General features: G+C 42.8%; 1 protein-coding gene across 9 annotated transcripts in view; it reads left to right on the plus strand.

Moving 5' to 3' along the window:
* Positions 1-247: 247 nt before the first annotated feature.
* The window catches only part of C4H12orf75 (chromosome 4 C12orf75 homolog), a 36,570-nt gene continuing 19,260 nt past the window's right edge, over positions 248-17,557 (plus strand). For 2 of the 9 annotated variants that reach the window (XR_011502676.1, XR_011502677.1), the window contains exons 1-2: positions 427-504; positions 12,482-12,506. Coding sequence is in view for 4 of the 9 variants with exons in the window: in XM_014865824.2 (XP_014721310.1) it covers positions 459-504; positions 12,482-12,506 (71 nt within the window). In the remaining 5 variants the exon portion in view is untranslated. Of the gene's footprint in view, positions 505-9,805; positions 9,905-12,481; positions 12,507-17,557 lie in introns of those variants that run through there. The other 7 variants (XM_044746470.2, XM_070507194.1, XM_044746524.2 and 4 more) reach the window with 6 other exon arrangements.

The raw sequence follows: 17,557 nt of genomic DNA on the forward strand, positions 1-17,557 counted from the left end.
CACATCCTGGAGGAGGGAGGGGAAGTGGGGAAAGAAAAGGCAAAGAGGATGTGGAGGGTAGGCAGGTGGGCATCCTCCACCCCTTCGCTCACCTACCGCCCGCGCCGACCACGCCCACAGCCTCGCCCTCGCCCCAAAACCCACTTTAAACTCCCGCCCCCTCTTAACGACGACCAATGCCCGGCCGGGGAGCCCGCAGGAGGCTGCGGATTGGCCGGCGCCGCGGTTGCCGAGGTGACGGGTGGGTCCGGCGGGGTCCCCGAGTGGGGCGGAGGAGAGGGCTGCGGGCGGCTTCCTCCCCGGCCCGCCCTGCTCCACGCCCCCCGGCGGCTGGAGGGGGCGGCCCCCGCGCGCCCCCCGCGGGCCTCCCGCTCGGGGCCTGCCTCCCTGCGCCTCCGTCTCCGCCCCCAGAACCTGCGGCCGCCAGCTCCTAGCGCGCTGCGCCGGCCGGCGGCGAGATGGGCTGCGGGAACTCCACCGCCGCCAGCGCGGGCGCGGGCCGAGGTGAGCGCGGCAGGCGGGGGCGCGGGGACAGCGACTCGGAGCGGTGGGGAGGTCTGCAGGGCGGGTCGCCTCTGCCGGTGAGGCCAGGAGAGAAGCGGCGGGAAGGAAGGGTGCAGGGACCCCGGGGAGGGAGGGTGTGCAGCCGCCTCTCCCCATCCTCATTTTCGGGACAGGAGCTGACCGCCCGCTTTTGGAAAGACCCAAAGCGTGGCATTTCCCTCGCGCGGGGGCGGTCACGCCTGGACGAGGAGAACCTGCAGGGCGATCCTGCAGAGGGAGCGCGGGGAAGACTGGCGGCGGGGCTGCCCTGCAGCGGGAAGGCTGGGCAGCCTCTTGGGGTGGAGGGTTTCTAGTCCTGGCCAGCTTTCGCTCCCTCCTCTATCACGCTATTCCCCCCACCCCCCCACCCCCAAGCCCCTCGGAACCCAGACCTTGCACCTGGAAAAGTGCGGCAGAGCAATTCAGGACTTTTTGAGGGGTGGTGGTGATGGGGATTCTAGTGGGGTTGAGAAGAACTGCAAACAGGGTTTTAAGAATCTCGATGCTTAAGACCGGCCACGTTGCTCGCAGGATTTCTCTGAGAAGCTGCAGTATTAAGGATGCTTTAGAAAGGTGTGACAGAGCTTTACTACGAAGAGTGATGTGTTCATATATTTTTCCTTAAAAAAATATCGAGACTTTTACACCACTTCATTTTGTTGATTGGCAGGCGAGATCTTCCAGATTTCCCCAGCCAGCCGGGCTTTCTGTCAAGTGACTTATTCCAAACTCAGCCCTTCCCTTTAATCCAGCTAGTGTTTTCCATTGAAGAGTCAGATCTGTTTTGAGTAGTATCTGCTGACCTATTTCAGTGTCCTTTTGGTTGAAGAACTGGTATCTCCTCCAGTTGAGATCAATCGGATATCGCATCCTTCCCGGCCCTGCAAATTCAAACCGCGGTCTGATGCTGCACTGCTCCCTAGGCAAGCGTGGGTGTTCTGTCAATGACTTTGTGACCTTGGGCCTGTCACTTCCCTTAACCCAGACCTCCGGGGAAGATGTGGCCTAAAATTCAAAACTTATTTGTTTATTTATTTTAAAGTTTATTCTGACATTCACATAATGGGATCAGATATGGAGATCTGCTCAGTCAATTGGTTAAGTTTTATTTTCCTCTTTGGCTATCAGTGACCACACGTATGGAATATTTTAAGAGAAAGTGCTAAAATATGTGTAATTCTAGTCCTAGAGCTGTGAATGAGCCCAGATAATGATTCATTGAAAAGTTTCTCTCTTATAGGTAACCTTTACAGTCTTAAATTCCCATCCTTGTGATAGGCAGAGAGCCACCAGGAACAAATCTTTTCCATTCATGTGACAGTGACACCGGTTACTTAGCACCTTATGCTAATGAAGGCAAGGACAGGGTTTTAACCAGAGCGTAGCCAGAGAGCTGTGCATGGACACCTGGAACAATGTCAAGGCCACATCCCACACGGTGAATTATATCTGTCAATCAAACATGCACTGTGGCCTCTGTGATCGGCTGCGTGTGCACCCTGCTTTTTAAAAAGTTAAGAACAATTATCCAGGTGAAAAAAAATTGGAGGAAGGATTTGTGACACTTTTCCTTTAAAGTGGAGCTAGTTTGGTTCGTTTACATTTTTATTTATTGATGAACTGCTTGTCAGGTCTGAGGATGGAGGAAGGAGTAGCATTGCCAAATCAGAATAATGCTGAGGTAGCTCTGAAATGGCAATGTAAGAAAATGGGAGAATGTGATTCTCTTGACACATACTTGGTTGACCTTTTTTCCCCCCTGCTAGGAGCACATCCCTTATTATGTAAAGGGGGGTATGGTTATATTGAAAAAAGCCACGCAAAGCGCATGTCTGCTTGATGAGTGGCCTCACGTTTGCTTATGAAGGACAGCTCTTAAAAGAGCATGTTCTCTCTTCTAGCTTTCTCTTTGCTAAAAACTTACTCTGTGTTCAGAGAAGAGCAAGATAGCAAGTGCAGACTGTAAAATGTTAAGGAGAAAACATTCTGAGCAGGGAGTTACTGCCTCACCTCTTTGATGGGTGTGCCCTTGTGTTTAAGAAGTCATTCGCCAAACATTTCTCTGCTAGTGAGTCCAGCTGGCTAGCTTCGGGATTTGGTCATTGTTATTTTGAAATTTTCTGTCAGCTGGTGCTTGGACTTTAGTTTCAGCAAGGAAATGCGTCCAGGATGAGAGATGTAAAGTTAAGAAAAATAAACCACAGTGCAAAGGTGGTTAAATTTCTTCCATTTGGGAACTTTGACATCAGTGTCAAATACGCTGTTGACCAAGCTGCAAACTTGTGGTACAGAAGCCAAGCAAAATGAAATGCATTAAGTAGATGTTGTCTCTGTCCTCCAGGTACTTATGGTGCACAACTTCTGAAATGTCCCAGAAATCATCAATTCAATAGCCGCACTTTTGCTTTCCAGCAAAAAACAAGTACAGAGAGAGGTGATGGGAGAGGTATTGAACTCGAGCCTGGGGTGTGAGGCTTAAGCTTGACTTTGAGGCTTGACTTTGGGTGTGGTTACTGTGGGTATTTCATTTCACTTTCTTGAGTTACAGAGTGAGGGCATTCTCTACTGTAATTATTATTATTATTCATTTTTTATGTGTGTGAGGAAGATTGGCCCTGAGCTAACATCTGTTACCAATTTTCCTCTTTTTGCTTGAGGAAGATTGTCACTGAGCTAACATCTGTGCCAATCTTCTTCCATTTTATATGGGATGCTGCCACAGTGTGGCTTGATGAGCAGTGTTAGGTGTGTGCCTGGGATCTGAACCTGTGAACCCCTGGCCACCGAAGCAGAGCATGTGAACTTAACCACTATGCCACTGGGCCGTCCCTCTACTGTAATTATTATATAGTAGTGGAATATTACCATGTTGAAGGTCAAATGAATTTCCCTGAATATTTTTCTATAAGAACATGGCAAATCTACTCGAAAAGGATGCATTGGCACATTATAATAATGCCCCCAAACCTGACATTTCCATTATAAGCCCTGTTTTACTCCCTAAGTAATTCAGGTTAAAACCAGATAATTGTTTCTCCTTTCCCTGAGCTATCTGGATGACTGCCTTTCTTGGCTTTTGTCTGGTGAAATTGGTTAATATGACAAATTGATATTTAGTAGTGTACTTAAGTCAATTGGATTCTGTGTGGCCCATTTGTAGAGAACCTGATATGCAGCAAAATGGTCAAATGGCCAGGAGGAATCAACCCGAGATAATTCAAGTTAGATTTCCTTTGCAGGAGATTTCTACCCGTAAGCTTAAACACAGCGCATCTCTATGTGCAGAGCACTGCACTCTACTAGGAGCTTTAAGGGCAGGGTCGGGCAGCCAGCATGGATGGCTGTAGAATGAAATCACACTTTCTTGAGAAGTTGATAATCTAGGTAGAAGATAAACCGTTGGAGAACAATTGCAAAGCAAAGTATAATGGGATACACCTTGAGCATGCAAGTGCCCAGGAGATGTGGAATGATATAGTTTAATCAGAGAGGGCTTCCGGGAGGAGTTGAGCTGTCTGTCTAGGTGGGATCATGAGAACCATTTGGATTACACAAGAGCTCTCTCCATCTTCGTGTTTTAGTGAGATCACTCTCTCAATGTAGAAATTTGATTCTTCCCAAGAAGTGTGATAGGAGGCTTTCTTGTATTGTCCATTCAGTCGAGAGTCAGTAGATTTCTCCTGCAGAGTCTAGACCCTACACTGTAGAGAAACATCTAGATTAAATAGTCCATTTTTACAGGGTTGCATTTACTATAAGGCAGAGAGCTTTGTGTTTCTCTCTGCCGCCCACCCCGACCTCTCTCTCTCAGTGATCAGATTCTCTATCCCTTTGCTTTTCCTTGCACATATTCCCTAATTCAGAGAATTCAGAGAAATGAGCAACCGTGCATTCGAACTAATGATCTGCAACAGGTCAGTCATTCCTTTTTGTCCAGTCCTACATATAGATGAAGTGAGTCTGTCTGTAAACCAGAAAACCCTTTAGAAGTTTGGTTGGTTGCAAATATCTGCAGTAGCCTATTTCAATGCAGGCTAAGGCTGTAGAAATTATTTGCAGCAGCAGAGTTATTTCAGAAGTGTTCTGCTCATGATGGTTGATGGGATTGGTTAGTTGTAGTTTTTCTGCCAGAGATATGTAACTGGCAGCCATCTGACCATAACTTCAGGGGACCGTAGCGTTATCAGAATGTTTCTGTAATGGTTCTTCTGCTATTTATGTAACAATAGTCCAAGGGGGAGGAGTTTAATAATTATTTATCCTATTTTACCAGTGTACCCAGGAAGTTAATATGCTTTTGGGTCCAGTTATTTAGATTAGTTATCTCTTCATGCTCAGTGACAGATAATTGCATTCTTTTGGGGTAGCTGTATGGTCCAGCCTTAATTTACATCTCTAAATAATTTGGTAGTATCAAAATGCTGCCACTATGCTTACCATTAGTCCAGGCCATGTAGGGGAAATAATAAAAAATTTTGTCGATATCATCAAAGAAGTCATTTATATCTTGTGCTACTTTCCCCCACCTTTCTTAGGCCCCAACCCCGCCATCTTTCTTTCTATTCTTTAAGCATACAGAATTCACTCTTATTTTCTTTCTGTTTGAAACGCTCTTTGCTGGAGAGCTGATATTTTGTTTATTTATTTATTATCTCTTTTGTTCTCTGCCCCAAATGTTGGTCTCATGAGAGCCTCATGCATCTTGTTCACAGCTGTACCCTCAGCCTCTAGACCAGTATCCAAGCCTTCCATGGAATTTTTTGGTCCTCAAAAAAAATGTATTTGTCCAATGAATGAGTATACTGGGGAAACAAAGAAGACACAAAATTAAGTCCTCAATTGTGTGGGCACACTGTGACTGATGTAGCAATCAAGAGAATGAAATAAAATCTTAAGCCATCAGGGAAACCTGCTTGGAAGAAGTGGGACTTGATTTGGCTTTGAAGAATAGGTAGGATATGAATAAGCAGAAAACAGAAAGGAGGGCGTTTTTAGTGCTGTGTGGAATCAGAGGGACAGAAATAGGCTGGGTGCATTTCCGGGCAGTGAGGAGTCTGGCCTGACTGGCTTTAGTGGTTCATGTTGGTTACAGGGTGTTGAGAAGAAAGTAAGAATGGTTAGGATGGGGAGTGGGGAGGGCAGAAGGACATGAAAGCCTCAGAGTTGAGATTGGTTTCTAGAGCCAGAAGGCCCCAATTCGAATCCTACTTTTGTCATTTATCAGCTGTGTGACCTTGGGCAACTTGCTTAAACTGTCTGTACCTTAGTTTCCTCGACTGTGAAATGGGGGAGTAAATATAGAACCTTCTCAAGATTAAACAAGTTAATGTATGTAAAGTGCTTAGACCAGTGCCTCATGTGTTGTATGTATTCAACACGCTGTTAATATTAATAGAGGGAAAGACGTTCCTAATTGGTGTAGAAGGAAAGAGCGAGCATGTACATAGAGTGACGTAATTTAAAGCTGCTGTCTGGAATCACGAGTGACGGGGGCCTGGAGTGGTGGAGGCCTTGATGTCAGAGACCCCTGGAAGACAGCCAGGCTGCTTGTGAGGGAGGAAGGCGGAGGGAGAAGTAAAAATGAACCAAGCTGTCAAAGCTGGGGTAACTGGAGGGAGAGGCCGCTGCTCTTAAAGGGCAGGTGAGAAGGGGCGGGGGGCTACACTCAGGATGTGCCGCAATTGAAGTGATGACAAGTGACGAGAGATGTGCAAACGCCTCTGCTCAGGCAGTTACCACGTGCGACAGAATCAGGAAGTTCGCTTTTTCCAACCCTCACAATTGACGTTGCAACCACATGAATGGTTCGTAGGTGACCTCAGTGAATTATTCAGTTCTGGCGCCAGTCACTCACAGTGCAATATAGACATGGCTTACATTATATTATAGCAGCTAAAGGTCAATGTGTTACGTGATGTCTGTTCTTATATGGCTGCCTTTATTTATTAAGGTTTGCCTACCTAAAGTGTAGCTACTCAAGAAGGACAACCTGTAAACAAAGGTTTTCTGTAAGAGCTTCCATGTTCATTAACATAATTTCATATTTCTAGAACACATTGACCTGTTTTTCTCCATTGTTGAAGACGTGATTTGTGAATCTGTATCTTATATTGGCTTCTTGAAAAATAAACATTGCTCTAGATGAACGAAAGAGCTGTTCTTCTTTTGGCCAAACGGAGACTATGACATAGTTTTAGAACTATTATGGGTCAGAGGAGACATAGCAAGCTGGCAAAATTAAAGAAAATTTTGTTTGTTTCTGTTTTCTCAGGGGGACTTTTTTCTTTTATAAAAGAAAGAGTAAATCATTCCTGCATATTTTTATTAATTTCTCCTAAGAATCATAATCACTTATGTTTCTGATCATTTATGCTGAAAGAACAGTGATTTGTAACTCTCCAGTACTTTTTAGAAATTCTTCATGTACCTAATTTTATTTTTTGGTGTGTGTGTGTTTAAAGTATTGCCACTCAGTCTGAACAAAGAAACATAATTCAATATGCAATTTAGCAGTTCATTTACTTGTGAATATTTCCAATATATTACATAAACTCTATAAAGTGCTTATAGAATAGTGATGAAAAAAGGCATTAATAGACTTTTTTTCAAATGTAAAGATGTGTGTGACCTTTCTTTTAAAAGAGATAAATATTTTCTTTATATTAGAATTTGGCGTGTGTGAGGAAACTCATAAGAATAAATGTATGAATCTGAAAAATATGAAAAACATACAGGGCAGTATGGCTCACTCTTTTTAACTCATAAGACTGATTAGATTGCAAAGGAACATCTGTCTATGGGAACCAAGATTTATACATATATCTACTTAAAATTACTAAACGGATGTATCTTGCAGCTGGCTTGCTTTACCATTCACTAGGAATAAAATTTTGTCTGTGGAATGTATGATCTGTTATATTAAATTTGATTCCCCCTCAAATATTAATTTCGCCATACATTTCTTTTCAAAAGAGAATTTCTGTTTTTGGTGGCGTGTGGGGGCAGGGATAAGACAGTGTAGTGGGTTGAATGGTAGCCTCTAAAAAGATATGTCCATGTCTTAACCCTGGAACATGTGAATGTTTTCTTTCTTTTTGTTTGGCCCTGAGCTAACATCTGTTGCCAATCTTCCTCTTTTTGCTAGAGAAGGGTTGTCGCTGAGCTAACATCTATGCCAGTCTTCCTCTATCTTGTATGTGGGACACCACCACAGCATGGCTCAATGAGCAGTGTGTAAGTCCGCACCCAGGATCCAAACCCTTTGAACCCTGGGCCACCGAAGTTGAGCATGCAAACTTAACCATTACACCACCTACCCAGCCCCGTGAACGTTTTCTTATTTGGACAAAGGGTCTCTGCAGATGGAATTGAGTTAAGGATTTTGAGATCATCCTAGATTATCAGGATAGGCCCTAAGTCCGACGATAAGTGTCCTTATAAGAGACAGAAGAGGAGACAGAGATACAGAGAGGAGAAGTTGATGTGAGGGTGGAGCAGAGAATGTGCTGTGTGGCCACAAGCCACAGAATGCTAAGGAATGCTCACTGTCACCAGATGCTAAGAGAGCGTGGAGCAGATTCCTCCTAGAGCCTCCGTGGGGAGTGTGGACCTCCCGACACCTTGATTTTGCACTTCAGCCTCCGTTTTTTTTCATCCTTCGAGAGCATATATTTCTGTTGTCAGCCACCCAGTTTGTGGTGGTTTGTTAAAGCAGCCGTAGGAAACTAACGCAGAATGTTTTCTGGAGCTCGAGAATGGGACAGAATTAGGAAATAAGAAACTATGGTTAAAAAACTCTATACTTGGAGTGTAAATAATTGTCTGTTGAAGTAAATACAGCACAATTCGATCCTGGTGTGATTCATAAAGCACTTCAAGGTCATTCAGAGGCTTAGTTACTATTAGGATACCCGGTTTTAATAAAACATTTTATAAAGCAGGAAGAATATCTGAGAGGTTTTGTTTTTTTTTTCCCCCTCCTGGTACCATCCAGTTCTCCAATTCTCCGACCCCAACTGGGTGTCTTACAGTTCAGTTCAATTCTGACACTAACCACCCTGAGTTAGGATCGGTCGCCACAGGTTCAAGGGCTCAGTCCCACGGGATGTCCTCACTTCAGACACTAGTCGCAAGTTTTGGGGCCCTAGGCTACTTACACTTCTATCCAAGGTGGCTACAAATTTGGGGTTCCCACAGCCCCCCTCTTTAGATTCCATAATATGCTAGAATGGCTCACAGAACTCAGAAAGATCCTTTACTTACTGATTTAAATTTACCAGTTTATTATAAAGGATACCACTGAACAGCCAGATGGAGAGGCATATAGGGCGGTGGTGTCTGGAATGGTCCTGAGCACAGGAGTCTCTGTTCCCTTGGAGTTAGGGTACGATACCCTCCTGGCACATGGATGTGTTTGCCACCTCAGAAACTCTCTCAACCCCGTTGTTTAGGGGTTTTTATGGCAGTTTTGTTAGGTAGGCACAATTGGTTAAATCTTTGGCCATCGGTGGTTAACTCAGTCTCCAGCCCCTCTCTCCCCCCTGGAGGTCCAGGGGGTGGGGCTGAAAGTTCCAAGCTTCTAGTCAAGGTTTGGCTTCTCTGGCCATCAGCCCCGATCCTTAAGCTTTCTGGGGTCCTGCCAAGAGTCACCTCCTTAGAAGGAAAGAGACTCCTATTGCCCTTATTATTCAGGAGATTTCAAGGGCTTTAGAAGCTCTGTGCTAGGAACGGAGGACAAAGACCAAATGTCTTTCTGTGGTCCCAAAATATCAGATTAAGTTTTTTGAATGTTTGAATAAATTGGATTTGCTGTGCATTTTTAAGTAACTGAGATGTTTGACGTAGAGGCTCATGAATAAAATATTAAAATCTTTTGAAGAGTGTGAAGAGTGTATACACAATCGTGGGGAAATGAAGTGATCTTGTGAACAACCCACAAGGTTTAAGTGTTAAAGAAACAGGTCCTTTCAGAAGGAAATGTTCTTCCTTGCATACCCTAACCCTTCACAATTGCTTTTTGGAATCAGCTGGACCCTTTACAATTACTCACTGGAAATGCATATAATGCTTTTCTGCGAGCAAACTTTCCCCTTCTTCTACTTTTTAGGAAGATATTTCAAATGATGGTGATCATTTATATACAGTTTTAGAAAATAGTCATTAAATCTTTTGACCCACCAAAATTCTAGTGGTCTCTATATTTTGTGGTGCTTTTATTCTGCAAGAAACGTTGTTACCTTGCCTCCATTTCTATTTCTCCTAGGGTCATTACGTTCATGCACCAAGGCTGTGTTTAAACAGTAAGGAGTCATTTTGGCGTGAGGTTGAGTGGTGCTAACAGAGATGAATGCCGTAGAAAGAAGTAGGTACACCACTATAAATATTTGGTTAATAAGTGATAAAGTACATGAGCCATAAATAGAACTTAAAGCAAATGGGATTTTGCTTCTATCTGAATAGTTCTAGTCCAAATATTTTTTGAATAAATTATCTAGAGTAGAGATCTCCGTCTGGTTAATTATAATCAATATATAGGTAAAGGGTGATTAAAATGTTGCCGTGAGGGTAATAATAATTTTTATTCTGTTCCCAGTAATTTTATTATTTTATGCTTTTGCAGAACAAAGAGCTCTTTCGCATTTTATATACCTAGATATTCTGACAGTTTTGCGGAAAGTTTTCAACAATTACACATTTGTTTTTACTCTGAGAAGTTGTGTGTTGGGGAGTCATATTCTACCTGCCCTGGTTATAAGCTTATCATTAATACCATGTTACCTTGTTTCTAATATGCACATTTTCTTCCCTTTAAAAAAATGGAGCGCATATTACGGTCATGTATATATCTGATGTAGTGTTTCTGACTTCTTTGCCCACCCCACCATTGCAATTATTAAGTAGATGGTGCCTTTAAAATGAGGACATATGAAAACAGAAGAATGGTCTGCTGGCTTCCTTTTGGAAGGTGACACCAGGCCTCTGTCTTGGTCCTGCTGAGATGTTGGGTGGTGAACCCGGCAGGGCAGAAGCCCTGAGGGTGCGTGGAGCCTGGTGCAATCAAGGTGAAGGGGATGGAATGTTCCTGGTGGCTGATTAGAATAAGTACTGATTAGACAACACGTTGGCATTTAGAAACTAATTTCACTCACTTTATTGTGTCTTGTCTTCTTAGCTGCCTTTAAGGGCCCCGCATGTCCTCATGCATTAGAGACTGAAGCAAAGAGATTTTGTGACTGTTAGACAAATATGGGAGCAAGGACTTTATTTGGGTCTTCTGCCTTCCGATTCCATGTTGTTCTTTCCCTCCATGCTGTCATCCCTGAGATGGAGTGGGGATGGCTTCTCTGCACAATGCTGTCCCTGTCATTGTTCTAGATGGCTCTTCATCTCGAAATGCTGAGGACTCACGGTCTGCATTATGATCTCCGCTTTCTTCTCTTTGCGAGAATTCCAGAATCAAAAGTTCCTCCACCTCTGGCTCTCCTCTCCCCGATCACAACAAAACCCAAAACATTCCTTATCTTTTCCCATGAGAATAAAAATAAGAAAATCTGGGTATTATTTTCTTTATAGACTTTCTTCCAGATTCTCATGCTTGTTTAGACTGTGAAAGAAAATGTTCATTTCCATGGGTTTTTGGTGGCACTAATCCTTTGTTTATTTTTTCCTATCAAAACACTTCACTGTTGGCAGTTTTTCATACGTTGATTTTTTTTTTTAATTTTAGGATTTTTTTGCTTCTATGATCTCAGATTCCAAAGCAGTTTTTATTTATATAATTTAAATGATAGTTGTGGCACAGAAATGTTGCTCTTTCCTGAAGAAAGAAACTAAGTCTGGGTCTGGTCAAAGCCTTAAAGAATTTGTTTAAGACCTGGTCTTGGTTATCGTTATGCTCTGCTTTGAATTTGCGGTATTACAGATCCTAAATTAACATCACGGGGTAGAGTTCTTGCAACTTTAGCAATAACTTCTCCTACAGACTTTTTTGCTGACTTTGTAGCACATCTTCCTTTATTTTCACATCTCTGGGACTCCTGCCGAAGTTATTTTCATTTCCATTTCATAGATATGGAAATCGAGATATTAAGGTAAATGTGACTGCTAATAACAACAGCTTAGGAGCTGTTTTTATGTGCCAGACTTTGTGCTAATTGTCTACATGCATCTTTATTTTTCATCTTCACAGTAACCTTTGAGAATGGTGCTGTTATTATCCTCACTTGACACAAGAGGAAAGTGAAGCTTTAAGACATGAAAGGGCACTTAATGCTGTGTGGCTAGTAAAGTGGGAACTGAGTTCTCTGTTACTCAGATAAGGCTGTAGGGACGAGGAATTGCGGAGATGGGGCTGTGCTGTGGGCAGAGAATCTGTGATAATGGGGTCCAGAAGAAATGGGTTGGTTTTGCAGGTGGGTAGGAAGCAGAAATGAGAGGTTTCAATAGCAAGTAGGAGTGGCGTTAGAAATGTCTGTAACTCCTTTTGGAGCTGGGCTGGCATCCTTGAGACTTCCGTATTTAGACTCACCTCCATTTTGTCTCGTGACTCTGCTTTCCTTTGTGACTAGCGCACAGTGTGACTTATAACAATGCTGCGTCAACACTAGCTTAGAAAAAAAATATATTTCTCATATCTCTCAGTTTCCTTATCTGCAAAATGAGGAGATTGGATTAAGTGATCTGTAAAACCACTTTCAGAACCAACACCTTGGGATTTATAGGAATTGTTAAAAATGGGTGGAATAAATTCTAAACTTAAGATTTGAATTTTATGATTTTCTGGCTCTCCGTTTTCGTTTTTGGAAATGATCTTTTAAAAAAACCGTATTCTCAACTAGTCTCTCGTAGAATATTATTTTAGTTGGGTATTGGGCGTAAGGTTTTTGTAGCAATACTATCCCACGAATGCAAACCTATCTTTTTCGATTTTTTCCTCTAGGCCCTGCAGGAGCAGCTAAAGATGCGTAAGTACTTAATATGATTTTCTAAACTCTTTCTGAGGAAGACACTGTTTTTCGTGATTAACACCTTTAGCTATTTGTACGTATGGCTGGAAAGACATGGAAATACTTTCTGTGCTCTGCACAAATCAAGATTCCCATTTGGTTTATAACTAAAGTTCTATTTGAAAAATGTTATTATTTGTGACTTTGCATTTTAGCCTTTCACTTGCCCGTTAACTCAGAAATTTAAGAAAGGGAAGTGTTCGTGCTTCCATCCCAACTTGTGTAGATTTCTTCTAGTTAAAAGCAAATGATTATGGGAGAATTAAGCATATAACTCCTATGACTAGGTAGTGTCTTAGAGTTGGCCATTGGGAAGAGGATGGAGCCAAGAATTTGCCAAATGCACATTGAATTGTTTCAAAGTTGATAACTAGATATTTGAGTGAATGTATATTACTGTTCAACACAGTCAGTACTGAGTTGATCTGTAGACCATAGGACCTTTAATAAGGGGTATCTCCCTATGAGAGTTTTCTGGAGCTCAGAAACCCTTTCAGTATTTCCACATGCCCCTTCTCAGCATCTCTTACTTCCAATCTGGGTATAGTAAGCACAGTGCAGTAATTCACTATTTGAGTGTTTGTGGTTACCCTATGGAGGGTGGGATTAACCCTCACCCCATCCACCCCAAATTGGTTTCAATATCAAGATGAGGATGCCACACAGACACCCAGATGGTATGAAAATATTTATTACTCGCATGAGGCTTTCTGGGGAGAGCAGGGCGACTCTCCAAGCTGGTCCGTTCAGTTTGAGTGAAGGCAGGGCTGAGTGGCTTTGGTTTTTATTGCAGTTGGGGAGCAGGGCTGGGGCGTGGGCAGAGGTTTGCACGGTTTGCTCTTCTGCAGCAGCCCAAAGGAAGGAGTTCCCGGGCGTTCTTATGAGCTTGCACAGATGTGGGGCAAAAGAGAGAGGGGTGGGGCTTGGAAGCTGTCAGTGGTCAAACATCAAAAGTAGAGTCAGACTTTTTTTTATTACAAAGAGAGGTCCAGAGATTAGAATGGGGTTGTAAACTTTTTTGGGAAATAAATATGCATTTTACGTGGGACTTTAAGTACAAATGAAGTGGTATAGATTGCTTCAAACTCCTGGTCGCAGTGTTTGAGTTTATTACCAAAACACTGAGCGACAATGAGTTCAGCATCCCTACCTTGTTCTTATTGCTGCCGGATCTCGTCTCTCCTTCAGTCTCTCCCTTCCATTTCTATATGTTGCTTTCAGATTAATTTCCTCAGGCACTGTCCTGCCCTTTTAGGATCCCTGCTCAAAAACTGTCAGTCATTCTCCACTGCCCACTGATTGAGCCCAGAATCCTTTTGGAATAGGAAGGCCATGTGTGTTTCAGCCTTTAGCTGACCGACTCTGCAGGAGGTGGAAGGAAGCCCTGCAGTGAGGAGGTGAGCAAGGTCGAGGACTGACAGATGAGCTGCTCTGCGAGACCCGTGACAGGGGCCCAAACTGGCCTCATGCTTCCTGTCTTGGTTCCTTGTTTTGGGCTGTTTCCTCTTCCTGGAATGGCATTTTCTCTGATTCTGTGTTTGTAAAAATCCTATCTGTTCTTCAGGGCTTCTGTCTTATTCTTTTCGAGAAGAATTTTCTGGATCTCTCAACTGGATACAGTGTCTTTCTCCTCTGAACTTGTACAGCCTTTTGGGCCTCTCTTATGATAGATCATATTGGGCTTATACTATATAATACATACATATACATATATGGCTTATATTACTATATATGCTGTAGTTATTTATCTTCTTGTCTTGTCCCCTTGGGAACTGAGGGAAGTTAAATGTCACCCGTCTCCGTGTCCCCTGTAGTCATTAGTGTCATGCATTGAACATAGTGTTTCATAGTTAGTGAACAGCTGTTGAATGAATTCTATCATTTCTCTTCTAGGAGAGATTGATTTCATGACTTCCTCTTCCTTTTAGAGGCATAGAAATTTCTAATGAAATTTGCTGGACATTTTGTCAACAAAATTAATTATTTCAGGAGGTGAGATGCCATTCAACTACTTTTTAAAATCCTGAATTCTCCTGCTATGGATTTCTGTGACTACCTATACCTCTTTATATGCCCTGTAACTAAAAGACGTAATTTTATTAAAGAAATAATCCTTTAAAAAATAAACATAGTAAATTTAATTGGAAAAATTTAAGAATATCATGGTACTACTTTTCCTTGCACAAAAGGTACATTCAAACACCTTCTTTCTTATTTTTTTTTTTTTAAGTTGAGGCTACAGATTTAAAAATCTTGACTATAACATTAGGTGATGCCATGAATGAATAAGGAGCTACGAAATTAAGACAATTTAAACTTTCTATGATGAAGATTTCAGTTTCTTTTTTCTAAAGAGACTGAGCCAAACCTGAAAGAAGTGGCCAAAATCACATAATGGTTGCGGAGTGTGTACAACTTCTAATAGGGCAACCACCATATTACATGGACCACATAAAACTCTTTTGGGAGAATTATAGTTATTTTTAGAAGTCAGAAATACTGTAATTACTCCCTTAATATATAACAATAAATCAGGTCTCTGGGGAAGGTCTGCAATTTTTACTGGATCTCTCCTTTCCTACTTATTTGCCGTTTTCTATAGGTAAGAAGCCAACCAATAAAATGATATTTCTTAAGTAGGTCAGTGTCTACTGGGGACCAAAATACAGTGTGATAAGTGCTAATTATTAAAATAGTCAGAATTTAATGGCAGTCTGGGTTTTGAAGGGTGCACAAGAGTTCGTGTGGGAAGAGGAAGAGTGGCCACCCAGAGCAGAGGAAAGAGCCTGAAAGAGACACACAGGGTCAAGAGAGCCTTCGCTCTTCTGGGGAGAGCCAGCCAGTTTGCCCTGAGCTTGCGTGCAGGCTCGGCAGAGGTGAACGATGTGGCTGATGGGCTGCAGCTGGCTTGTGAAGGGCCTTTGGTGCCAGGCCAGTGACTGTACTGGGTTTGTATGCATTCAAGAGCCATTAGGAATGTTAAGGGGGGGGGAATTAAATGATTATGTTTGAGCTTTAGGGTGATGACTCCCACAGCAGTGCGATGTGTGAGATGGGGGAAGGATGGAGGCACAGAGGAGTCATGGGAGAGAGGCCACAGGAGGGCTGGACAGCAGACAGTCGCAATGGGAAAGGAGAAGCGGTGATGCGTTCAAGATATGTTTGGGAATGTAATTGACAAAGTTTGTTGAAGGACTGAATGGGGAAGGAAAGGAAAGGAAAATCTGAGGATAACACTGCAGTTTCAAACTTGAGCCAAGGACAGGGATGGCAGGTAATACAAATGGTCAAACAGGCTAAGGGGAGAAGAGAAGCCGTTGGATGTGGCTTGATGGCCACAGGAGTCACCTGGGGGACTATGGTTTCAGCTGAGTGATGTGAGTAATAATTGACTGTAAGTGGAAGTGAGTGAGGAGTGAGGAAGTGAGGTGTGGCCTTTTATTTTACTGTTTGGCGGTAAGGGATGCAAAGATATTGGTAGCTTAAAGAGGAAGCATATTTAAAAAATGTATTTGTTATAAAAGGAGTACTAAGGAAATTTGGAAAGCACAGAAAAGCAATTTTTTAAAAAAGAGAAAAAAATGGGCTGTTATCCTACTACCAGAGACAACCATCATCAACATTTTACACTATTTTCTTCCATTTCTTTGTGATTGTTTCTGGCTGATTGTGTGTACGGATGATTTTGTATATTGAAGTTTGTTTTTCTGTTTCTTTTTTGCATGGAAGAGATGTAGGTGGACCTATAGGATAAAGTGTAGGGTCTGGGGGAATAAGAAGCTGAGGGTGATTTGAAGAGGGTTATCTACGGTGAGGGAGAGAATAATTGACGGGAGTAGATCCTGAAACAGGCGAGAAGGATTAAAAACTTAGAAGCTTAACCTTAGAAACTTGAGATAAGGAGGACAGCATAGGTGAAGATAGAAATTTAGGGGCCGGCCCCTTGGCCGAGTGGTTAAGTTCACGCACTCTGCTTTGGCGGCCCAGGGTTTCCCTGGTTCAGATCCTGGGTGTGGACATGGCACCGCTCATCAGCATCCTACATAGCACAACCAGAAGGACCTGCAACTAGAATATACAACTATGTACTGGGGGGCTTTGGGAAGAAGAAGAAGAAGAAGAAATAAAAAAAAAAAAAAGACTGACAACAGATATTAGCTCAGGCACCAATCTTTTAAAAAGAAAAGAAATTTAATCACTATAAGATGGACTCACATGCATGTGTGGGAGCGAGCCTTTCTTTTTCTCTCTCTCTCTCTGTCTTTTCAATCTCAGTGCAGTAAAATGTGGAACAGAATAGAAGGGAATTCAGCGTGATGACATTTGGCTGCTTTCACAAACCTGCAAAAATCAACCATGCTCTGTTGTTTCAGTGAATTATCTTAGCTATTTGGCACAAAGAGGTTGTGTTGGGATATTTTTGGTTGGAAATGGCAGACGCCCAGCTTAAACTGACCTAAACAAACAAACAAAAAGGAATTTATTGGCTTGTGTAATGGAAAAGCTCCAGGGGTTTGGCCTTAGGCACAGCTGGATCCAGGTTATCCGATGACAGGAAGACACTCTCAGATCTCTGCTTTCCTGTTTTTGGCTTCATTCCTAGGCAGCGCTCCCTAAGGGGTGTGATGGAGGCGGCCAGTTTATATCTTATCAGCTTAATAATTCCTGTGGATAAAGAGCTTCTCTTTCGCTGTAGTTTCATCAAGAGTCTTAGGGCCGCGCTCTCCCTGGCCAGGACATGGGGTCATGTGCCTCTCTCTGAATCAGTCAATGGGCCAGGGGAACGTGGGGTTCTCATTGGCCAGGCGCGGGTCCTATGCTCCCCGCTGGAGCCAGTCAGTGTCATTAGCCCCACCTAACTAACCATAGATCCTGAGACTGGTGGTCCCCACAGCAAAGAAAAATCGGGATGCCCTTACTAAAATCGGGAGTAATTATAACTGCACAGGCAGAAACAGAGTATGTTCTCCATGTAGGTCAATTTTCGTGTTATTTCCAAAAAAAGTCTT

The sequence above is a fragment of the Equus asinus genome, chromosome 4, assembly GCF_041296235.1.
Source record: "Equus asinus isolate D_3611 breed Donkey chromosome 4, EquAss-T2T_v2, whole genome shotgun sequence".
Taxonomy (NCBI): Eukaryota; Metazoa; Chordata; class Mammalia; order Perissodactyla; family Equidae; genus Equus; species Equus asinus.